General features: G+C 44.1%; 1 protein-coding gene across 1 annotated transcript in view; it reads right to left on the bottom strand.

Moving 5' to 3' along the window:
- The window catches only part of KCNMA1 (potassium calcium-activated channel subfamily M alpha 1), a 643,121-nt gene that overhangs the window by 249,378 nt on the left and 367,905 nt on the right, over nucleotides 1–25,838 (bottom strand). The window contains 3 exon segments of the mRNA XM_070946116.1: nucleotides 1,330–1,500; nucleotides 3,868–3,943; nucleotides 10,447–10,522. Coding sequence (XP_070802217.1) covers nucleotides 1,330–1,500; nucleotides 3,868–3,943; nucleotides 10,447–10,522 — 323 coding nt within the window.

Raw genomic sequence — 25,838 nt, 5'->3', positions numbered from 1 at the left:
GGACACTGCGATGGTCATAAATATGAGTTGGTTGCCAAGTGTCCAAATTTTGATCACGTGACCACGGGGATGCTGCAATGGTTGTGTGAAAAATGGTCCTAAGTCACTTTTTTCAGTGACATTCTTGTAACTCTGAATGGTTGTTAAATGAACTGTTATAAACCGAGGACTACCTGTATTGGATGTAGAACTGCTAAGTTGATAACTAAGGCAGTGATCTGAGAAACCCAGTACATTGAACAAGGTGGGATACCGTGCAAGGGAGATTCAAATGACTGTCTCTTTGTATTAACAAATTTGTATTTTGTCATTTTTAATTCCTCCAAATATTAGATTTAGTAGTCCTCAAGTTACAACCATTCATTTAGTGAAGTTACAACGACACTGAAAAGAGTGAGTTATGATGGTTTTTCACACACAGGACCAGCAGTGGGTTTCCAATATTGTTACCACCGGTTCGCTGCATGTGCGCACCCTTTCCCTGCATGCGGCCGGAATTCCACGCATGCGCTTTGCTTACTCGCGTGCCTTCCGTGCATGCGCCTGGCCTCAAAAACATGCCTAAATAGAATGGCATAGAGCCAGGGTGGGAGGGTGGGCGGGTGGGCCCACCCGCGATCTCCGCTACCGGTTCGCCTGAATCGGTACAAACCGGCTGAATACCACCTCTGCACAGGACCATTGCAGCATCCTCGTGGTCATGTGATCGAAATCTGGACAATTGGTGTGTACTTAGGATAGTTGCGGTGCCCTGAGGTCACGTGATCATCGTTTGCAAACTTGCCTGAGAATCAAAGTCAACGAGAAAGTTGGATTCAGTTAACAACCGGATTGCTCACTTAACAAGGGTGGCAGGAGAGGTTGTAAAATGGGACAAAATCCACTTAACAACCGTTGTGCTTAGCAATGGGCTCAACTGTCACTGTAAGTGAAGGATGACCTATATTTTATTTCGTTGGTAAGATCGCAGGAGGAATCAAACAACCCATTTCTACTCAACAGGCCGGTCTCATGAACAGCGGAGAGAAGCTAGGCTTGTTGTGAAGACCAAAGCAGGATCCCTGAAGGATTTTCAAAGTGTGCCCAGCCGTCCTCCTCATTGCTTAAAGCTTTTAATTCTTCAAATGCTTTCTATCCTTACTATCTCTGCAAACGTTAACATCCGTAAATACGCCATTGCCCTAGTTCAGTAACTAGCTCTTCAAAATGCAATGCAATGGGTTATGTATTTTGAAGTCATAAGTTACGGTATAATTGTTACATTAAATATATATATATATATATATTTATATAAATATAAATAGGCAGAATATAACATAAATGTTTTACCAATCCCCCGAGGATGAAGAAAACCATGAAAAGACGACCAAGGGTAGTTTTTGCATAAACATCTCCATAGCCAACGGTGGACATAGTAACCATTAGCAAATAAACACATTCCCAATATGTAAGTGGTTGGTTATTTTGGAAGTTTTCCCATGGATCCCCTGAGTTCTCCACCTATAACGAAAGGACAACAGCAAATTAAATGCATCATTGTCTGCAATGCGATGCTCCCATTCACAAACTTATTAGTACATAATTAGTAACTTCAGGGAGGAAAAAATGCAACACAGTTATGATCTCATTGAAAACGGTCGAAGCCAAATTCTGTTTTTTGCCAGGGAATATCAGTAACACCTCATACAGCTCTAATGAAGTGGAGCAATTTTAACCTTAACAATTCAATGGACTGTGATAAAACAAGTCATTTTCCTTATATCAAATCAGTTAGGTTATATAGGTGGTTGGCATGTTCCAAATACAGAATCCTGTCGAGGAAAAAAAAGTTGGAAATCATCCTAAAATACTGTATTTTTCGGAGTATAAGACGCACCTTAGTTTTTAGGGAGGAAAATAAGAAAAAAAAGCTGATTGGCGAGTGGATCGACCTCCCGGAATACCCTCAATCAGCTGTGCCCAGAGGTGAATTTTAGCAAAAGGTTCGTTGGTTGTGAGCTCTGTGCCTTCCTTTTTTTTCCTGCCTCTGAAACTTCTGAAACTGTTTCAGAATCAGAAAAACTTTTTTTCTGCCTCTGAAAGCCTCCGAAGCAAAGCTTCAGAAAAAAAGCCTCTGAAGCTCTGTTTCTGAGGCTTTTTTTCTGAAGCTGTTTGGAGGCTTTTTTTTCTGAAGCTTCGTTTCTGACAATTAACCACTGGAACAGCTTGCCTTCAGAAGTTGTGGGTGCTCCATCACTGGAGGTTTTTAAGAAGAGGTTGGACAGCCATTTGTCTGGAATGATATAGGGCCCTGATGGCGAACCTATGGCACGCAGAGCCATATCTGTGGGCACATGAGCGTTGTCCTAGCTGAGCTCCAGCGTGCATGTGCATGCCAGCCAGCTGATTTTTGGGCCTTTCGGGCCCACCAGACATCGGGAAACGGGCCGTTTCCGGACTCTGGAGGGACTCTGGAGGGGGTGGGGGTGGGAAAGGCTGTTTTTACTCTCCCCAGGCTCCAAGAAAGCCTCTGGAGCCTGGGGATGGCGAAAAAACAGGCCTACCAGGCCCACCAGTAACCTTTTTGCTGTCGTGTGCCAAAAGTGGGGGGGAGCGCGGGGGGTCGCATGCGGGGGGCGGGGCGCAGGGAGGCATTGAATTATGGTGTGGGCACGCATGCGCGTGACCCCTGCCATGCTCCTGCTTTTGGCACATGACGGCAAAAAGGTTAGCCATCACTGATATAGGGTCTCCTGCCTGAGCAGGGAGCTGGACTAGAAGACCTCCAAGGTCCTTCCAAACCTATTATTCTATGTTCTCTGTTTTTGGGTGGTCCACCTACTGTAATCCTAACCACAAAACTTAGGGCGAAACTACTCTTGGAAATAGTCACCAAGACTCACACAATTCCTCCCTATTATAGCAGCAAGTAGCTACCACAATAATTGTCACTCAAGACGAAATGTCACAAAAGAGAAAAATGTGAATTGATTCCCCCCAAATCAGCAATCTGGTAGGATCTATTTCTAAAGAGTCGTTCCAAAATATATTGGAAATCTAATCCTTAAAGAAGGAGAGGATGTGTTAAGTTATTTTAATTCAAGCAGGCAACAGTCTACAGTGATCTTCAGGAGAAAATGAGCATTGTGTACATCCATAGATTGTGAGTCTTAGTAATATATAACATTCTTCATTTTTTTTACAAGAAGTTGTCTTGTATCTGCTACCACATTTTATTTTATTTTATTTTTTGTTTCTAAACCCACACTGCCACATAGTGGCTTGTTGTGGTTATTGTCAAAGTCAGTAAAAGTTCTCCAGAATCTCAAAATTAAGACCCCAAAATTCATAGCTTTCTCTTCCAGTTTCAGACAAAGCAGTTGACAAAATCTGGTGTGTTTTTTCATGCTGTTTGCTCCTTTTCTCCTCTCGGAATAATTTCTTAGTGAGAGACAAGATTTACTAATAATATTTAAAAGAACCCAGGAATCCTGCATTAAAAATCTGAAAAATGACATACTGTATGACTGAGGGGAATTCTCCATTACGGTGTTTCTCAACCTCAGCCATTTTAAGCTATGGGGACTTCCAAAACTCCCATAATTCCCCAGCCATGCATGATGGCTAAGGAATTCTGGGAGTTGAAGTCCTCGTAGTTTAAAATTCCTGAGATTGAGAAATCCTTGATCTATTACTTTTATTCTGAACAGCAACACATCTGGAGTTGCTTCACTAGATTAAGCCACCAGCTTCTTTGCAAAACGTGTTCCCGCCAAAAACGAAGAAGAAATACGTGGTGCATTTTTTAAAAAAGAAAAATGATCCATAGCCGGATTAGCTCATAATAATTCTAAAGCTCCCCAAATAAGCCTTTTTGAGCATACTTACCAAATGTATAAATCCAGCTGCTGTCAGCCATGTGCTAATAAATATCGAGCACAGATTCACTAACTTGATGGAATTACTGGTTAAAAGAAAAAGAGAAAATCAAACAAATTCTTCTCAGAGGTTTTTTTTTTTTTTTTTAAACCCAAACATTCTCTAGCTTTTCAAACCTTCCTTCCTGAAAATCCACAAACTTTTTCTGACAAGTAACAGGTCAGTTTCTCAGCATAAAAGAATCCTATGGGTTCAACGTGTCTTTCAATAAACAAAGGATATCCATAAAATGGGAAACTGTTGAAAATCGAAAGAAATTAACGATTTACGGGTGGGGAAAAAAACATGTTTATGAGTGAATGACAAGCACTCGCCCTCACTAGGAAGGAGACGGGGTAAAATGCACTTACTTTCGCTACCAGATTGCAAATGTGAGTGCACGCCTCTTCTGCGCATGCACAGACCCTTCTGTGCATGCACAGAGGGTCAAAAATGGGACATCATGACATCCGGGTGGGTGGGCAGAGCCTACTGTCGCCGGCCTTACCGGATCGTGCGAACCGGATTGAGCCAGCTGGATTTCACCGCTGGAAGGAAACCTACTTTTTCACAGCTAAGTGGAAGCACCAAGGTCAGTCTTGGCTCATCTTGAAAAATCAGATGGAGTTGGACCATTAGGATGGGAGACCACCAGGAAATCTCAGGTTAGATGGGAATTCAGTTTCAAAACAAAGTCCCCACAAGATGCCGTGGCAATCGGCTCCTGTGTTATTGCCATGAAAAAGATATGGATATTTTCTATATGGTGGGAACGCTGAGAGGGATGGACTTGGTGGACAACGAAGAAGCCTAGGATGGCAGTCTTTACAGGAATTTAGAAAAAAAACAATGAAAAGAAGGCAATGGCCATCCACCTCCTTGTGTTGTCTGAATGGAGGCAATACAGGTAAGTCGACTTATGACAGTTCACTTAGTGATCATTTGAAGTTTCAACAGCACTGAGAAAAGTGACCCATGACCATTTTTCACATTTATGACTATTGCAGCATCCCCATGGTTACGTGATCAACATTCAGATGCTTGACAACTGACTCATATTTATGACTGTAGTAGTGTCCCGGGATCACGTGATTCCCTTTTGCGACCTTCTGACAAGCAAAGTTGACGGGGAAGCCAGATTCACTTCACAACTGGGTCACTAATCTAACAACTGCACTGATTTACTCAACAACTGTGTCAAGAAAGGTTGTAAAATGATTCAAAACCTCACTTAACACATTTCTCACTTAGCAACCTAAATTTTGGGCTCAACTGCGGTCATACATTGAGGACTACCTGTACGCACAGAGACTCACACTCGCACAAATACAGTCAGGTGTTTCCCGATGGTGTCCGGGGCGATGGGGGCCATTAGTTTGCCAGAGGTGGTAGCCAACTTCCAAAATGAAGACTGCTAGGAAAAACCTGGTTAGTTGCAAGGCGTCTCTTCTCAGGCTCTAAAATCATGTTCACAATTTGAAACCTTTTTTCTTTACAGCCCAAAGGATGGATAAATGTTTACATGTTGTAATTGTATAAAATTAAAACAGCCTGATATTGTTTAATTGGATGTATTTGAGTGGCTTTTTCATTTCTCCATTTGAATCATGTATTATATGCACTTCGCCTTTCGGATAAATAGTTAATAATCATTCTTTTAATTTTAATTTGGCAGTGTATTGTATAATATTGTGTAAATATATTCTGATGGACAGTTCTTGCATCGGTTGAAAATGTATAGTCAGATGAACATCGTTGCCTCCTAATAGCAACAGCAATAGCACTTAGAGTTACGTACCGCTTCACACAGTGCTTTGCGGTTTACAGGGGCAGCATATTGCCCCTGTTCTGTCCCCCTTTCCCACACAGGCAAACACACAACCAGGCACGCCTGCCAAGATTTTATTAAGCAATCAGACTAGAAACCCTTGCAGATAAGAGTTTTGGCAGTAAACTGCGAAATGCTTGCCAAGTCAGTTTTCACTCACAGTAAGCAAGAAAGAGTTTATCCTCAGTCCGGTTCAGTAGCAAAAAGTAATTCACGAAGCAAGAGTTAGCCAAGGTCCAATCCAAATATGCACAAGCCAGATTTCAGGTAACGCGATGTGACTCTCAGGTTTTTAACTTTGACCGTCACAAAGCCTGAAGAGTAATCACACCCACTTTTATTCCTTGTGGGGTGTGGTTCAGTGACTCAGCTCAATCTCTGGCCCTCCCATGCCTCTTTCGTTGCTGCGCAGGCTTCTCCCTCCGACGCTGCCTGGGATCAAGCCAGGATTCATCATCCTCGCTCCCTATCTGTTTTTATTCCGATATGCTTTCCTCCTGGCATATCCCAGGCTGTTCCTCTTGGCCTTCGGATGGAAACTGAGGCATTGCCAGAGAGGAGGGTCCTGGAGAGGGAGACCTTGTCAGTTCCTCCCCATCACCTTCTGAGTCGTCTTCCTCTGTTAGGACAGGCTCGGGAGTCGGGGTCACAACAGCCCCCAACAACCTGGGTCCTCATTTACCGACCTCGGAAGGATAGAAGGCTGTGTCCACCTTAAGCTGATCAGGATTGAACTCCAGGCTGTGGGTAGAATTGGTCTCCAATGCTGCATTTTAATCACTGTGCCACCAGAGCTATTGATGGGCTATTGTCGTTTTGAATATTTGATGTATGAGGGGTCCTTGGTGCTCTCTGAGCTTGGCTGTTCTCTTGCAGACATTTCATGCTCCAAACTAGATAACATCATCAGTGCTAGTAAGGAATGCGGTTTACTCTCAATTTATAGTCTGGTGGCTTGCCCTGGAGCAATGTTGGAGATCTGCAAGAAATCAACCAAGCTCCAAGAACACCAAGGAGAACACCCTCATTTCAACCTTGAGCTACAAACAAATATTCTCCTTTATTGCTATTTCATGTCAGCCAGTTAAAAATCCGTCTGATGGTGATGCTATCTATCCCACTTTTTTTCTAGCTTACCAAGAAGTAGGTTGTGGTCTACCTTGTCGAATGCCTTGCTAATGTCTAAGTATACTGTTGTGGCCCACCAGCGGCCAGCAGAGCTGGCAGCAGAGTCAGACAGTGAGAAGGTTGGGGAGGAACATGGGCCAGTCCTGGAGTCTGGGGAAGGCTCGGATGAGGGCTCTGAGGCAGAGGCAGAGAGGGGGCCAAGGCCATCTGGTAGTTCTTTGCTGCCTCCGGAGTCTCCGGAGTCTGACATCAGCAAGGCAGAAGAACAGTGTGAGCCTGTTCCCAGTGTGCGCATGCACAGAGCCGCCAGAAGACAGGAACAATTAAGAAAACAGGGTCAACTTGGGAGTAAGGCTTGGAGATGATTGGCCCCTCCCATAAGACATAAAAGAGAAGTGAACGGGACGTGACCTTTTGCAGGAAGCCACTAGGTCATCTGGTCGGTAAAAGCTCTGGAAAAGCTCTATTTGACTCTGTGCTAAGTTTGGCCTTGCCCTGCCTTTGGCAATTAGTTCCCTGGCAGCATTCCAAGGAAATGACAATCATTCACAGCCGTTTGAATTAAAGAGGTTTGCCGGGACTAAGTTTGTGCTGTTTACTTTCTAAGGAAGCCTAGGTCAGAAAATATACTATGTCCACAGCATTTCGCTGGTCTACTAATTTAGTCACTATGTCAAAGGATGGGTGTATAGGTAGTCCTCAACTTACGACCACAGTTGAGCCCAAAAACCTATGCTGTTAAGTGAGAAATTTGTTAAGTGAGTTTTGTCCCATTTTATGACTTATCTCCCCACATGGGTTAAGTGAATCACTGCAAAATTAGTAACCCGGTGGTTAAGTGAATTTGGTTTCCCCATGGACTTTGCTTGTCAGAAGGTCGTAAAAGGGGATCACATGACTCCGGGCCACTGCAACCGTCATAAGTGTGAGTCAGTTGTCAAGCATCCGAATGCAAATCACGTGACCATGGGGATGCTGCAACGGTTGTTAAGTGTGAAAAATGATCATAAGTCACTTTTTCTAGTGTCGTCGTAACTTCGAACGGCCACCAAATGAACTGTTACAAGTCGAGGACTTCCTGAATATGTAAATGAGTATTTTTGATCATCATTATTTAATCATTATTGTATCTGATTTATGAAAAGAAATGTTCCATCGCAAAATGGAAACTGATTATTCTTTTTTTTTTTTCAATAGCTCTGTTTGATTGTTTTTAGGTGAGCCAGGATTATTCAGAATGGCTTTCCTGACTTTAAAGGAGAAGATTTGTGTTTTGTCTTTTCAGCCCCAATTCTAAAAATAGGTGGATTAATCGCCATTTTTTTCCTTCCTTTTAAGCTGTCAGAGACATCTGCGCTGTCCCTAATTCTGCTTGAGCCCAGCCTAAACCCCTAAAGTTTTAGCGAATCCTCATTTAATTCAGGAAAGGATAGAGCATAGTGAGGGGATAAATATATGTAAGAAGTCAGAATGAAGGGGGTGGTGGGGAAAATCCACCTATTTTTAGAAACTGCCTGCTGGAAAAAAAAAATGTATGTGTCAATAGGATTCAAATACACACAATAATTCAGAGAATTGTACAGATTATTATATAATTGAAGTTTTTCTTCTTAGGACCGATGGACAAACAGCTGGGGAAAAAGTAATGAACGTCGTTTTTATATATGATAAACACAGCGAGATTATTTTATGCACAAAAGATGGGAAGATTTGGCAACGTCTACAACAGAAAAGTGATTGGTGAAGATGATGGTGTCAGACCTGGAAGCCATATTTACATTGGATCTTCAGACCTGCCACATTTAGTGCTGTGGGAAACTGGGAGGGGGGATTGTATGGAGCAGGGGTGATATATATAGTCATAATAACATTCCTTTCTCAGAGAGTCAAGGACATCTTGCCCTGCACCTGGAGGGCTGGAACTGGGAGGTATCTCCAGTTGGGTTGGTGCTTTGATTGGACCATGCAATGGACATGTGGGTGATGGGCAGGGACTTGGACTTTCCTATGGGTGGGGAAGCTTTCAGATTCGGATTTTCCCAGATGTGCTGATATGACACCTATAATAAAATGGAACTTCGAGGGAACTCAAGCCTCGGAGTTTTCTTTCGTTGGGGATGTTACTTGGAACCCTGACAGATGGGACTTGCTGAGATGACCAACCTGACTTCTTTGATTTAGAGAAAAGACAATATTTACATTTATTACTGACTGGAAACCCCTTCTGGACTTTTTGCGTAAAAAAAAAAGAGGGGAAAAGATTTCCGGTTTTGACTATTAGAGGAGATGTATTACAGAGACGTATTACAGATTGGAGGAGATATATTATAAAAATATATGTATGTATTATAGAGAGATAGGTTTAAGTTTGGAGAAAGAGGTAAATTTATAATTGTGCTTATAACAGCTATAAAGAAGATTTTCCTCTTGGTTTTCAAAACTTTTAATAATATGTTTGTGTGTGTATGCACAGGCACATTAATAGATTCAAATCCTAAAATAATAGAATTAGAATTATTAGGACCCTATAAATGTTAGATCCTTGGAAGCAAATTTACTTGATAGAAGAAGGGTTATTTTTTAAAAAAATATTTATTAAATGTATTTGCAAATGAGCCATTGGCCAGTTACTTTTTCTGTCTTAAGTCTTGTTACTTAATCAGTGCAAATGTCATTTATCTGACCAAGGTTATACGTATATGGATTTGAGTCCATTGTATCCAGCAAATAATTAATCCATGAATGCCATTGAGGTGATAGAAGAACTGAATTAATACTTGGATTTACTTCAAATGTAATCCTATATACGTTTAATTTAGAGGGCTGTGTTTTTTCTTAGAATAAGCATACTTTCTTCCTTTTTACTATCAAATGTCCATTATTAGGACAGAAGAATTAAACAGTATAGGATCATTAATTCATCATTGCAAGTAGAAATTGCAGCAAAAACAATTCAAATTTTGGTTCACATTTGAAAATGAGTACTAATCATATTGTCTGAATCTTGTCCATTTAATTCCTGAAGAACTGTGTATTTAGCCTTTATACAACAGGACAAAACAATCTATCTATCTATCTATCTATCTATCTATCTATCTATCTATCTATCTATCTATCCATCCATCCATCCATCCATCCATCTAGCCTCTCTACCTATTATCTTTCTATCTGTCTGTCTGTCTGTCTGTCTGTCTGTCTGTCTACCTATTTATCTATCTATCAATCATCTATCTATCTATCTATCTATCTATCTATCTAATCCTTCTGTCTGTCTACAAACTATCATCTATCTATCTATCTATCTATCTATCTATCTATCTAATCTTTCTGTCTGTCTACAATATCTATCTATCTATCTATCTATCTATCTATCTAATCTTTCTGTCTGTCTACAATATCTATCTATCTATCTATCTATCTATCTATCTATCTATCTATCTATCTATCTATCTAATCTTTCTGTCTGTCTACAATCTCTATCTATCTATCTATCATCTATCTATCTATCTATCTATCTATCTATCTATCTATCTATCTATCTATCTATCTATCTATCTCTATCTCTATTTTATCTATGTATATTGTAGCCTTACCTTGTTTTAAGAATGTTCAGAAACTGTAAGATTTCTGAGAACTGAATCAGCCTAAGAGCTCGCAAAAATCTTAAACCTGTAATTCAAACAGAAAAAGAGAGAGAAAGAAGTAAAAAAAAATCCACTGTACGTTATTAAAGGTCTTCTTTTATAAAGAATGTTTATTGTGTCATGAAATACTTGAACCGTAGAGCTTCTCATAGGAGTAAAGTTATATTAGCTACATAATACACCTACATAAAAAAGATTAATAGTTAGGAAAATAATAATAGTTTTCATATCACACTGGAAATGAAGTCAACCATTGAAAATTCAGCATTCCTTGATACAAACCTGGGAAAAGTCATTTTTTCTCTTGTGTAATGTGTCAGATCATTCTCATATCTATTAAATATACATGTCCGAGACTGGTGACCTAATATTGCTTGCAATGTGCCATTTCATGAGAAATTCCCTGAAAAGGAGTCTAGGACAACTCGCCACAGCCAACTCAGCATAGCCAACTCAGCATGGCCAACTTGCCATTGGACAACTCTCTGCGATCAATTCACTGGGGGACAGTTCAACGCAGAATTAGATCCTTTTATTATTCAACAAAGCTTTAGAAAAGCTAGTAGTCATATACATTATTTCCTTTGATGCAAGAGATAAAATGATTTTGACATAAATTTCATCAACAAAAATAAACTTCACTGAACCCCATGGTGAGTTGTCCTGTGGTGTGTTGTCCCGTGGTGAATTGTCTGTGGTGAGTTGGCCACAGTGCATTGGCTGTGGCGAGTTGGCCACAGCAGGTTGGTTGTGGTGGCAGATTGTTCCATTCCGTCTAAAAAGAGGACATTGATAAAATGACCTTCCCTTCCTATAGCATCGAATCGAATCGAATTGGATTGAATTGAATTCAATACTTTATTTGGCCAAGTGTGTTTTAGACAACAAGGAATTTGTCTCCAGTACACTGGATGCTTCTATACCAGAGACAAATTCCTTGTGTGTCTAATCACACTTGCTCAAATAAAGTTGTCAGCGTTCCAGCGCTGACATATGAAAGGAGAGAAGAAGCTTGAACTTTTGCCTACTTAATTCCTTTGAAGATTCTGTTTCCTCGGAGATGGGAGGAGGGGGGACATTCCTGTGATCTGACGGAGATGGGATGAGGAGAGTGGCTTGGAAGATAGCCATTGAGACGCAGAGAATTGGGGATCAGAAAGGGAGGGCTTGGGGGGCAAAGGTCAGTGCTGACCGTGAAAGAGCCAGGGACAGATCACTATGCTCAATAAAGAGAAAATTTCCTCAAAGATCGGCAGTTTGGAAATTCATTTATTTTGAGATAGCATCAAAACCTGACAAAAGTATTCAATTCAGTTCAGTTCAGTTCAGTTCAGTTCAATTCAATTGATGTGTGTGCTTTAATTTCCCCCTCTCCTTCTGAAATATCCTGTTAGGGTGCACATCAATACTTTGGACAGAAACAAGAAATAGTTGCATTTCCTATACGGGCCCAGCTGCATTTGTATGTCTCTAGATGACGATGCTGTAGGAAGGGAAGGTCATTTTATTACACTAAAAGCAATATACCGTCTACCATTTTAACATAAATAAATGCCCTGAAAACCAACAAACAAATAAACAATACAGCACATGTTGGATTTTCAGAAGATTTCAGAAAGATTTCCCAAAGAGGTATTTGTATCATCATTATTTTATCACACTCCTCTAGGTTTTTATGGAAGACCAGAAGTAGCTACTTACTTGTATCCCTCTTATTTATATATTTTTTTTTCTTTGCAACTATGTACCAGGGGTGGGTTCTACTTATCTTTACTACCGGTTCGCAACGGGATCGCACATGTACGCAGATCGCTTCTGATGACGTCAGGGTCAGTGGGCGGAGCCTCCCACTGGTTTTACTACCAGTTCTATAGAACTGGTCCGAACCGGGGGCAATCCACCACTGCTATGTACTGAGGAAATAATGGCAGTGAAGTCCCCGTCACTATCTAAACTAGCTTATTTTATAATATGGGAAGATGAACCAGTTTGCTATTTTCAGGATAGAATAGTGATGTAAAATAACGATATCAGTGCAGGAAACTGGCATATACTTAACAGGAGTTTAAATTCTTCAAACAGAACACAACTGCTGTCATTCTGTGGAATAACCCAGAATGATAACCCATCTTGACCAAGAAGTAGTTTATTTTCATTATAATCAGTAGAGATTAAACAAATACTTGTCCTAATTCATATTCTAGAACAAATCATTTTGTTTTAAAGCGTATTCGCTTAGAAAATTCCAATTTGTTGTTTAATTAAAAAATATCTTTCACTTGTGTGTGTTTGTGTATCTCTGGATAACAATGGTCTAAGAAGGAAAGGTCATTTTATGGTACTAAAGCAATATACCATTTACCATTTTAAGCTAAATAAACACACACAAAATAAATACACAAACATAACAAAAATTGGGAAAGGTGTATCAGAAAAAAATTCTGAAGGACAATGATTTTTCAAAAAAAAAAAAGCAGTATCTAACCAATTACTTTTATAAAAATGACGTTAACGTCAAATATAAGATGTAGAGAGAGGTTGAAAAAGAGACACACAGATAAACAGGAACGCAATTAAAATTCTGAATAATGGAAAATGAAAACAAAGATTTTCTAACACAGAGACACGCACGCAAACAAACCAACAACAGGCAACGTAACCTAGTCCTAGAATGATTTTCTGCAGTGTGAAAAAAATGCAGAAGCAATCAGAAAGTGTAAAGTTAAGTACAGGTATAATACAAAAAACATAAATCATGAGAAATAGAATGTAAATTAGAAATATAATCAGTGCAAATTTTGAACAGCGCTGTAAGCCTGTGGACAGGACTTTTTGACTCCTCCTTTAAAATAAGGACAAGTCAAACTAGGGATATTAGATAGAATTACAAGAGCCGAGGTGGCGCAGTGGTTAGAGTGCAGTACTGCAGCTACTTCAGCTGACTGCTAGTTCAGCGGATCAAATCTCACCGGCTCAAGGTTGACTCAGCCTTCCATCCTTCCAAGGTGGGTAAAATGAGGACCCAGAATGTTGGGGGCAATATGCTATTTAGTATACTGTCTTTGGTGTAAGCCGCCCAGAGTCCTCGGAGAGTGGGCGGCATAGAAATATGAATAATAAAATAAAATAAAATAAATAAATTACATAGAGAAGATAGAACATATTAGTTGGAAGGAACCTCAGAGGTCTTCTAGTCTAATTCTCTGCCTGTGGCAGGAGACCCTATACCAGTGATGGAGAACCTTTTCGGCACCGAGTGCCCAAACCAGAATGAGGTGCGCATGTGCACCAGAGCCCCGGAAATCCGAAGACCAACTGGCCACTGCGTGCATCTGGTCTTTGGGTTTCTGGCATGTGCATCTGCACTGGCCAGCTGATCTCCATGCATGCCAGAGCCCCTAAAACCTGAAGACTAGCTGGCCAGAGTGCATACGCATGCCGCCCACCTAGTCTTCAGGTTTCCGGTGCACTCATGGGCAAAGGCCAGCTTATCTTCACCCATGCTGGAGCGCCTGAAACCTGAAATCCAGGTGGGTGGTGCGCACATGCACTCTGGCCAGCTGGTCTTCAGGTTTCCGGGGCTCTGGCACACATGAAGATCAGCTGGCTGGCGTGCATGCGCCCTCTGGAAACCAGAAGAGCAGCTGGTGACAGCATGCGTGCTCACAGAGAAGGCTCTGTGTGCCACCACTCCACACTTTCAACGTACTTCTTTATATTGTGGTTGACCAGAACTGGACACAGTAATCCAAATGTGGCCTCACCAATGCAGTATAAAGATCATCACCTCGTGTGATATTGAAACTACCCTCCATTGATAGGTGTAAGACTGCATGTGCTGTATTGGAAGCTGCAGCACATTGCTGGCTCAGAGTTAAATGGTTTTTAAAGAGTTAAGTAGTTTACCAGCTCACTTAGATCCCTTTCACAGTTGCTGCTGTTCGATTCCAGATTAACAGAGCTGGAAAGGACCTTGTAAGTCATCTAGTACACACACACACACACACACACACACACCGACCAAGCAGGAGACCCTACACCATTTTGGACAAAATGGCAGTCCAGTCTCTTCTTGAAAGCTTCCAGTGATGAAACTCCCACAACTTCTGAAGGCAACTTCTGTTCCATTGGTTGATTGTCCTCACTGTCAGAAAATTTCTCCTTATTTCTAGGTTGAATCTCTCCTTGATCAATTTCTACCCATTATTTCTTGTCTGGCCGACAGGTGCTTTAGAAAATAGCTTGACCCCTTCCTCTCTGTGACAGCCCCTCTAATATTGGAAGACTGCTCTCATGTCTCCTCTGGTCCCTGTCTTCACTAGACTAGTCATGCCCAGTTCCTGTAACAGTTCTTCATATGTTTTAGTCTCCAGTCCCCTAATCATCTTGGTTGCTCTTCTCTGCACTTTTTCTAAAGTCTCAATGTCTTTTTTATAGTGTGGTTGAGCCATACCTTGAGAACACCTTGTATAAAGTTGCCTTAGCTGTAAATTTAAGCGAGGTCCAATCCGTAACCTGAACATTTCTTTAACTGTCTTACTTCTATGAAGCTTTTCCCATCACTCAAAGTTATGGGAGATCAAAAGCTGAACAGTCTCAATAAAGGAACCATAAATTTGTTTGCTATGACCATCGGCTTATTTTTAATCAAGGCTGTCAATTTTTCTAGAAGATGCCAAGTATACAATTAGACTAATTGGAGAGTTTGCCTTTTAGAAAACAATTTAGATAAATAATATCATGTTTCCGGTTGGTAGGGACAGAACAACATAAGGCTCATCAATTTCTACGGGATGAAAAACCTTACGGAAATGGAATGGATGTTGCTTACCTGAACATCCTTTCTGGGTGCGCTGCTGAAGAATCCAAGAGCGTGGGTAATACCCCTCAGGTTGCCTGAAGATACTGAGTGTATGTCACTTTAAATGTTTGTTGACTCCTCCCCTAGGGACTGGCTGAGGCTCAGTTTCTTTCACGAAGGATGTCCTAACAAAAGTCAAGTCCATCCAGGATCAGGAAGCAGAAGCCACAACGGGTGGGTTGGATTCTTCAGCAGCGCGCCCAGAAAGGATGTTCAGGTAAGCAACATCCATTCTCTGGCGTGCTGCTTGGAAGAATCCAAGAGCGTGGGATGTACCCAAGCAAGTACTAGATGGGAGGGGAGGCTGGATGCTCCCGGTTGGCTGTAGCAGAGATCACAGATTGCAGAACTCGCCGTCCGAAGGACGCCTCAGCCGAGGCAAAGGAGTCAACTTTATAATGTCGCACAAAGGGAGTGAGGGAGGTCCAGGTGGCTGCTCGACAAATGTCCAGGACGGATGCCTGTGTGGCCCACGCCGCCGAAGTCGCGGCGCTCCTAGTTGAATGCGGCAAGACACGTCCAGGTGGGGACTTGTTGCGAAGAGTGTATGCCGTAGAGATGCAAGCTTTGAGCCACCGCCCAATGGTGGACGAAGAGACTTTGTGTCCCATTGAAGCTGGCAGGAAAGATACAAATAGCGCTTCCGATTTCCGAAACTGGGAAGTCCGCTTAATATAGTGCCGGAGAGCGCGCCGGACATCGAGTTTATGCCATTGGGCTTCTCTGTGATGATGAGGTCGCGGGCAAAAATCCGGCAGAATTAGCTCTTGAGCTCGATGGAAGAGCGAATTGATTTTGGGCACAAAGGCGGGGTCAAGTCGGAGGATCACCCTGTCCTGATGAAAAATGCAAAGGTCTGAGCGGACAGAAAGGGCCGCGAGCTCGGAGACCCGCCTCGCTGACGTGATCGCCACTAGAAAGGCGACCTTAAGGGTCAGGAATCGAAGAGGAATAGAAGACAGGGGCTCAAAGGGTGGAGACATCAGGGTCTGGAGCACCAGTGACAGATCCCAGGATGGATACCTATGTACTACTGGCGGATGCAAGTTGGTGGCACCTCTAAGAAATGTTCGAACTCTCCGATCCAAGGTCAGTGGGCGATCCGGTGACTTCGACAAAACCGAGTTCAAGGCAGCTACCTGCCTTCTCAGGGTATTCGGGGCTAGGCCGCTGTCCAATCCGTCCTGGAGGAACTCAAGGAGAACAGGAACTGACGCTCCGGCCGGGTCCACGCTGTTTTTGCGACACCAGCGGCGAAAGGCCTGCCAAGTAGCCTCATAAATTCGTAGAGTTGAAGCCCGGCGGGAGGCTTGCATGGTGGTAATGACTCGCCCCGACAGGTTGTCCTTCCTCAGGAGGGCCCTCTCAAATGCCAGACGGCCAGTTGGAGCCACCCCGGTTCCGGGTGTAGGATGGCTCCCTGGCTGAGAGAGAGACCCTGTCCTGGGGAATTCTCCATGGCCGGGATATTGACAGGTCCAGTAGGTCCGCATACCACGGTTGTCGTGGCCAGTGCGGGGCGACCAGGAGAACCTCCGCGCCCTCCGACAGAATTTTGCGCACTACCCTTGGGAGAAGAGGGATTGGAGGGAAGGCGTATAATAGGCCGCGGGGCCATGGACATCGCAGGGCGTCCGTCCCTTCGGACCCCGGACTTGGGAATCTGGAGTAAAAGCGAGGAAGCTGTGTGTTGCAGGGGCTCGCAAACAAGTCCAGAATAGGAAGGCCGAATCTGGCCGACAGAAGCCGGAAGAGAGATGGGTCTAGGCGCCATTCTGCATGGTCGATTTGAGAGCGGCTTAACCAGTCCGCCTGGGTATTCTCCGTCCCGGAGATGTGTTGAGCTGAGATGGAGAGTATGGTCCCCTCCGCCCAGGAAAGGAGGGAGATCGCCTCGTCCAGCAATGGTTTGGAATGCGTGCCGCCCTCCCGATTCAGGTGTGCCTTGGCCGTGGTGTTGTCGGTCAAGACCAGCACGTGTTGACCTTGAATGTCGGGTTGGAAATGCCGGAGGGCTAGGTGGATGGCCCTCAGCTCCAGCCAATTGATATCGTGCTGTAGGTCCGAGGCTGACCAAAGACCCTGGGCCATCTTTGCGGACAGATGGGCACCCCACCCCAGTAAACTCGCATCTGTTGTCACTGTTATCCTTTCTGGCTCTTGAAAGAAGCATCCCTTCGAAATAGCGGGAGAAGTCCACCAACGGAGTGATCGGCGGATGGGACCAGGGAGCCTGACCTTCGATGTTGAATTGCTGCCCAGGGACTTCTGATGGGGCAGGAGGAACCATTGGAGGGGGCGAGAATGTAGGCGAGCCCACGGCACGATGTTGATGCATGAGATTAGTTTCCCGAGGAGCTGTGACAATTGAAGGATAGAAACTGTCCGGGAAGACTGAATCTGGGCAATTGCCGTGGCGATGCTGAGACAACGATCCGGGGCCAGGAATACGTGACACGAGGTCGAATCGATGATGGCCCCAAGGTGTTGAATATGATGAGTGGGCTGGAGGTAACTCTTCTCCAAATTTAGGGAGAAACCATGCCGTTGAAGGGAATCTCGAACTGCCTCCAGGTCCCTGAAGGCTTTGTGTTGAGAGTCGGACAGGATGAAGATATCGTCCAGGTAGCAGAGGACTCGGATGGGAATGAGCCGAAGGGAAGCTGCTACTACAGCGAGGATCTTCGTAAAGGTTCTGGGGGCAGACGAGAGACCGAACGGCATGGCCCTGTACTGGAAGTCCTGGTTGTCGTAAGAGAAACGAAGGAATCGCCGATGGGAGGGCCTGACCGGAATATGGAGGTAGGCCTCCTTGAGGTCGATGGAAGTCATGTAGTCGGCTTGTCTGATGGCGGCCAAGATCGAATGAAGGGACTGCATTTTGAATTTGTGGTAGGCGATCAATTTGTTTAACTGCTTTAAGTCCAGGATTCCCCTCCAGCCTCCGGAGCTCTTTGGAACCAGGAAAAATATTGAATAGAAACCGGTCCCACGGTGTTCTGTGGGAACGGGCTCTATAGCGTGAATGTCCAAGAGGTGATGTATTTCCGAGGACATCAGACGTCTCTTTTCGGGGTTCCTGGAGACCGGGCATCGGATGAAACGATGAGGAGGGCAGGAGGAAAACTTCAGGGTGAGTCCCAGATGAATGGTTTGCAGGACCCATTCGTCCGTCGTAGTTTGGAACCATTGGTGGAAGAAATGATGCAGGCGGCCGCCGATAGGGTAGGGTTCGGAGCAGTCATTTCCCTCTCCGGAAGGGCCGGGAGGCTCCTCCGCGAAAGGGGCGTTTCGAAGGCTGTTGTCGCCTGGTGCGGTCCCGAAAGGACTGCCTGTCCGACGGACGGTCGTAAGAAAAGGATGAAGGACGATAGGTGGAAGCGGAGCTGGTGCCAGGATCTGCCCGAAAGGAAGGCCGCTGATTATAAGGTAAGTAGCGACGCTCCGCTCTGCGATAGGACGATGGCATGATTTTCCTTTTGTCCTTATCCTCTATGAGGATGGGGTCGAGTGCCTCCCCGAACAGCCGAGATCCCTTATATGGAGCTGAAGCAAACTTCCATTTGGATTTTACGTCTGCACGCCAATGTCGGAGCCACAGGAGGCGACGAGAGGTGACGGTCGACGCAAGAGATCGCGACGCGAACCTGGTTGCTGCCAGAGCCGCATCTGCGGAGTATTCCGTCGCTGCCACCAGCTTGTTAACATCCTGGTGGAGGCGCCGGTCATCAGGCGGGAGTCGCTCCTGAAGCTGGCGGAGCCAGATCAGGGAGGCCCTGTTAAAGAAAGAGGCCGAGGTGGCAGCGCGTATGGCCCAGGCCGCAGTCTGATGGGCCTTGCGGAACACTAGTTCGGCTCTTTTGTCCTCAGAGCGCAAGCCGTCTGCGATGTCGTTGGATAGCACCGTGGATGACGTTAGGGCTGCAATTGGTGCGTCGACCGACGGGAGTTCAAGTAAATCCTGTAAACTGGGCGCTGAGCAGAACAGCTTTTTGTCAATGCCGTTGGGTGCTGCGAGCGCTCCCGGCTGGGCCCAGGGCCGCTGAACGGTTTCAGAGAACAGTTGTGGGCAAGGGATGAACTCCTGGTCGGGTTGCGGGACAGCAAAAAGAGCATCATGAGGATTAGAGGACCTCTCGGTGTCTGGCAAGGGCTTGGAAGAAGCCAATTGCGTCGTAGCGATGGCCTTGCGGAGAAGGGCCTTGAAGAGAGAAGGCCGAAAAAGTCCCGTAGAGGAGGGCTTCTCAGGTGGTTCATCCTCGTCCTCCGAGAGTTCCATATCCCCAGCCTCATCACAGCCAAATTGGGAGTCGTCACTGTGGTCGGACTCCTGTAGCAAGTAGTCCCCAGGGTCGACATCAGGACGATGTGCGGCCGGTCTGGGTGGTTCCGGTATGTATGGTTGCGAAATCTCCTGAGGATAAGGAGCTTGAGGGAAACCTCCTGCCATCATTCTGGACACTGTGGCCGTGATCATTGCCTGGATGTCATAATAAGAAGGTTGAGGAACCTCTGGAGGTCTAAGACCTGCCGCGGTGGGCGTGAACGTAGCCTCAGGCGCCCTGCCCGGAAGAGAGGGTTGGGACACTGCTGAAGAAGTTGAAGGAATTGCAGGGGGCTCAATCTGTTGGGAGTAGACGAATCCCTGAGTTGTAGCCTCGGATCCAGTTGGTAGCCCCTGAGAAGGGGCCGGATGAGGCAAGGGGTCAATGAGAGATGGAAGCTCCTCCGCAAGACGGGTGACAGGTGGTACAGAATTAGGAACCTTGCGTTGCGCCTGTTGGAATTGACGCTCAAGAGCATCATGGCGACGCTTAGCGGCCTTATCCTCAGCCGAGGAAGATTTGTGGCCTTTAGAGGAGGCAGATTTAGATGGGCGTGATGACTTTTTTGACGCCTTCTTTGGTGCCTTCCCCGAAGAACGATCAGAGCCTCTGGGCCGGGGTGGAGAGTGGTCTTGCTCCATGTCCGAAGATAGATCTGGATCGCCCATGGTAAGTAATTTTTTTCTTTTTTTTTTTTTTTTTTAAAGGGGGGGGTACAACCCCAAACAGGTCTCCTCCAAGGTCTGGTAAGAGTCAGGTAGGAGAAAAGCAGATAGAAATCACTAGATCTTGAATCAGGCCAAGGGGCTACTCGAGAGTAGCGTAAAGCAAGAGAAATCGCCACCAAAATGAATGTCCTTAACAACAAGGAGCTCCTGCAGAAAAGGAGGCCTGATAGCCGATTCATCCAAAAACGCCGCAGAGGCCTGGCTCCGATGTCACAAAATGGCGGCGGTCACAAAATGGCGGCCGCGCGGGAAAGGACGAGCTTCGGGCGTCGCTGACGAAGTTTGAGGGGATTTAGGCCTCTCTCCTGCTGTCAGTAGGTGCAGGGTCGCTGGCAGGCTTCCGCGCTCGAAGGGATCGCCGTTGCGTGTGAGCGCTAACGAGCGCTCCTAACGCCTCCCAAAGTGCTGCCAGAAATCCCGCGATGCTAGGGGGCGGTGGCGGCCGACTTATCAGGCCGCGGCAAGCACACGCGTCTCCTGATCGCCCTAATTAGTAGGCTCGCAAAGATGCCGATTAGAGGCAGAGCTCGGCGGCGAGGGCTATGTAGGTCAAGGCAGCAGGCTCGCAGGGATGAGGGGATGATAATCAGAGCCCTGCGGCAGGGAGAAGCCCAGGAGGACGGCGGAAGGCCAAGGCCTGCAGCACTAAGCTGCTTGCAATGGGACGATGCAGGGAGCAGACTCACAGTTTTGAAGTTAGAAGGAATCCGGAAAATAATGGATAAAGGATAAAATAAATTTCAAAATAAAGTTGTAGAAATATGAAGGATTGAATTGCCAAGAAGCAAGAAGTCCAAGAAAAACACTCTTTCAGGCTGCACTGAGTGAAAGGAACTGAGCCTCAGCCAGTCCCTAGGGGAGGAGTCAACAAACATTTAAAGTGACATACACTCAGTATCTTCAGGCAACCTGAGGGGTATTACCCACGCTCTTGGATTCTTCCAAGCAGCGCGCCAGAGAAAGTGATATCCATTTTTAATGCCAATTGAAGCGTAGGAATTGGTAATAATACAAGAAGGACAATTTGCATTCTGTTCATTTGTTTAAATGAATATCTTAAAGGCAAAGGTTCCCCTCGCACATATGTGCTCGTCGTTCTCGACTCTAGGGGATGGTGCTCATCTCCGTTTCAAAGCCGAAGAGCCAGCGCTGTCCGAAGACGTCTCCGTGGTCATGTGGCCGGCATGACTAACTGCCAAAGGCACACGGAATGCTGTTACTTTCCCACCAAAGGTGGTCCCTATTTTTCTACTTGCATTTTTTACGTGCTTTCGAACTGCTAGATTGACAGAAGCTGGGACAAGTAACAGGAGCTCACCCCATTACACAGCAGTAGGGATTCGAACCGCTGAACTGCCGACCTTTCAATCGACAAGCTCAGCGTCTAGCCACTGAGTCACCGTGTCCCTAAAATGAATATTTTATGAGGCCTTTAATATCGCAGGGATATTTCCAAAATAGTTTGGAAGTATTATACCCAAGTCTATGTTATTCTTTCCAAAACTATTTTTGGAAATATCCCTGCGATATTAAAGGCTTTATAAGATTATTCCATGTGCAATCTGCTGTGTGCATGGAAGACTTCGTCAATGCATAGAGTACCTGCTTTGGGATGGGCCATACCCAATCTGAAACACAATTTTTCACACCTTTTCATCTGTGCACAGAAAAACACGGGATGTTCTGAACCAAACATGGACTGAAATGGGGCTTTGAGTGATTTGGGTGAAGAGGGAAATGTGGGGGAAAGGAGAAGAATGATAGTGACAGGATCTGAGGGGAGAAGAGGAACGGCAAGTCAGTTTCCTGGGCACAATCCATCAGCTCGTCTTTCTTGATGTTCTCAGCTTCTTCTCTTTAGCTGTGGCACTGGCCCACCTGTAATCTTCTCAGTACCTTCCCTCTTCCCTTCCTTTCTCTGGGGGACAGGAGATATGCTACTCTAGACAACCAAAACATTTGAGGGGAGGGAAGGAAGTGAAAGGGGAATGAAAAAGCAGGGAAGATCAGGAACAAGGGAGTTGAGTGAACGTGCCACGTTGGTAATGCTCTCAGAGAGGTATTGTGAAGACTAGCTTTGATCCTCAACCTTGCCTCATCTAGAGTTCATTTTATCCGAAATCCAGAACAATCAAAAATGTTTCAGGTTTTGTTTCTGCCAAACTAATACAGAAGTTCTGGAATGAGAGCAAACTGGTTTTCTAATATCGTGCACATTTCTAACAATACCGTTTTTAAAATGAGGCTGTGGAGAATCCCAGAGAAATCACAGTTAGAAAGGAGAAGACCAAGGATATATAAACTGAAGATGAAATTAAAGCAAAGAAGCTTGCTGGAGAAGAAAAAAAAAAAAACTCACTTGCTTAGGTTTGAGGCTAATGGCTCAAACATTGGCAAAGGTTTGTATCTACTGCGAAATCTCAATGACACCTTAAATTTTATACTGGCTTTCAAGAATGAAGAGAAGGAAATGACATCCCTAAAATGTTTAACCGAGCAATCCATTTTAGCAAGGTTATTCTTATTAAAAAAAAATAATGAAAAACAGTTTTACCTTTCTGTGTAGATTAATAATCACAGGTATTAAATGCAAGAAGGGAGAGGGAAGTCACGGAAGTAGTGTTAAGGAGAAGAAATATTGAAAGAAAGAAAGCTGATCACCTTTTAAAAAGAAGAGGATTACTTAAATGTTTAAATGATTCTCCATAAAAGAATAACGCTTCATTTTAAGAAAGGATAATAGGAAAGGAGAGATGGGAGAAATAACATTTAAATAAAATACCATTGCTCTAATCTCGTTAAAATATCTCAGTAAAACCTTTTTCTCCTCCTTTCTGTTATTAAAAGAGAATCCTAATTAAATATTTTTCTTCGGCTTCACAAATTACGAATCCTTTGCTCCCAATTGATATGGAAACCCTTCATATCTTGCAAATAAATCACTGCTTCAGAAAAGAGTCCCTCAGTCAGCTGAACGTTTCTTACCCCAGTGGTAGCCAATTCTGTAACAGGACCCCAGAGTCTGTCGAAAGGTATGTGGCTCTTCCTTCTCAAGGTTATTATGGCCAGATTTGACTCGGTATCCATTTTTAAATAAATCTCTGTGGGACTTCTTTCGGCGAGGTTGAAAAGTTTCTGTGCGGCTACCCCCTGAAGGGATGTTGTAGACCAGCATCTTGCTGGGAATCATCACAACACAACTTGGAAGGATCGGCGAAACATTACTTCCTTCCGAGATTTAGGCTACCAAGACTCCGTTGTTCATCTCAAACCGTGTGGCAGACGAGCGAGATGATTCTGCATCTGACTTTATATCAAAAAATATTTCAGGATTGTTGGAGGAAAAGGCATTTCTAACTCCTTCGCTCCTTCCACTCCCTAACCTCTGAAGAAGAGTGCCAAAAGCAGGACTGAGTTGTTGATGGAAAAACGGATCTTGTTTGATATCTACAATATCAGGGCTTAAAAGGCATTCCCTATCCGGATATTGTTATATAATCTTCTTTTCATACCCACTCCAAAATGTATCCTTCCAGCTGGAGAAATCAAAACAGATTAGCACTCTGAAGAAGGGAGATGAACAAGCCCTCAATAAACAGTTATCTGGTTGTCCCAGAAAGAGCTTTATGGGTTTCTAAGGTCACATCTCGCCCTCACAGATTTTTAATTCACAATTTTTAATTCCACTGTTCCACACTGAAAGAAAACTATAATATCCAGAATGTTTCAAGCTGTGGTGGGGCAAGGCACACAAGGCAAGATTTCAAAAAGGTTTCTACAATCAGCCTTCGCAAAATTCCGATCTAAGGGCATCCCTCAGCCCACAGGCTGTAGAGAAGTCCCCTCACCTGCATACCTCTGGTATCGCAGAATCTGCTGCAGAAATTTGGGATGCAGATTCCAAAAATATAATTTTGGGCATTTGGGATAGAGCGTGAGGATTTTACAGGATGGGGATAAACAAGCCCTTTCTTTTCCAGCGATATCCTGGAATCACCAAGACGGCTTCCCCAGTTTCTCCCAAGGACAGGTTGTCTCAACTTACTATAGTTACTATACTACAGTAGTGGCCAAAATTGTGGAAACCTTTTGGGAAAAGTGTATTTTTGAGGTTTGATGGCTAATAACACCACTTTTTTTTTTTTTTTTTGGAGTTTCAAGAGAATCCTATTCCACTGCTGGAATGGCCTGGGATTGAAAATCTATGGAGCCAACTACAGAAACTTGTTAGTCAGAAGCAACCCAGCAATAAAACCCAGTTAATAGAAGCCATCATTCAATCTTGGTTTCACGTTATAACAGCTGCAGAACTAAAAGACTTGGTTCACTCCATGGGAAGACGTTGTAAGGCCGTAATTCATGCTAAAGGTTACCCAACTATTGACTTGCATGGTGATAATTTTTGTACATCTCCTTTTTTTCTACGGTGATATTTTTTGTATATTTCGTTTTTTCTACGAGTTTCACTTTTCTTCTTTATACTGTAACTGCTGTTCTAATAGCAAATCCTTCATAAAAGTTATTGCATTACATTTTTGATTAAATTATCTTTCCATTGATATATACCGTATTTTTTGGAGTACAAGACACACCTTTTCCCCCCTAAAAGAGGGTGAAAATTTAGATGTGTCTTATACATCAAATGTAGCCCCGCCCAGCCTCTGAAATGGAGGTTTCAGAGGCTGGAAAAAGCCTCTGAAAGGGAGATTTCAGAGGCTGGAAAAAAAAGCCTCTGAAACAGAAGTCTCAGAGGCTGGAAAAAGACTCTTAAAGGGAGGTTTCAGAGGCTGAAAAAAGCTAGTTTTAGAAAATATACTTTTCCCAAAAGGTTTCCACAATTTTGGCCACTACTTTATATAGTTACTTACTATAGTTCATTTAGTGACTGTTTGAAGTTACAACAGCACTGAAAAACATTACTTAGGACTGTTTTTCACACTTACTATGACTGTTGCAGCATCCCCATGATCATGTGATCAAAATTCAGATGCTTGGCAACTGACTCACATTTATGACAGTTGCAGTGTCCCAAGATCACTTGTAACCTTCTGACAACCAGAAGTCAATGGGGAAGCCAGATTCACTTAACAACTGTGGCAAGAAAGGCCGCAAAATGAGGCAAAACATGCTAAACAACTGTCTCACTTAGCCACAGAAATGTTGGGCTCAAATGTGGTTGTAAACCCAGGACTACGTGTATTAAGAGTGAGATGTTATTCTTCATTATCTAAACTTTGTCCTAAACTAAGAACAAAGAATTTTTTTTTTTAATTTGATTTATATGCTGCCCTTCTCCGGAGACTCAGGGCGGCTTACAATGTGCTCAGCAATAGCCTTCATCCTTTTGTATATTTATACAAAGTCAGCTTATTGCCCCCACAACTGGGTCCTCAATTTACCTACCTTAGAAAGGATGGAAGGCTGAGT

This window comes from Pituophis catenifer, unplaced genomic scaffold, assembly GCF_029215685.1.
Source record: "Pituophis catenifer annectens isolate HBS135680 unplaced genomic scaffold, rPitCat1.0.hap2 SCAF_6, whole genome shotgun sequence".
Lineage (NCBI taxonomy): Eukaryota > Metazoa > Chordata > Lepidosauria > Squamata > Colubridae > Pituophis > Pituophis catenifer.
The sequence above is the reverse complement of the archived record's forward strand: the minus strand, read 5'-3'. Positions and strand labels throughout refer to the sequence as shown.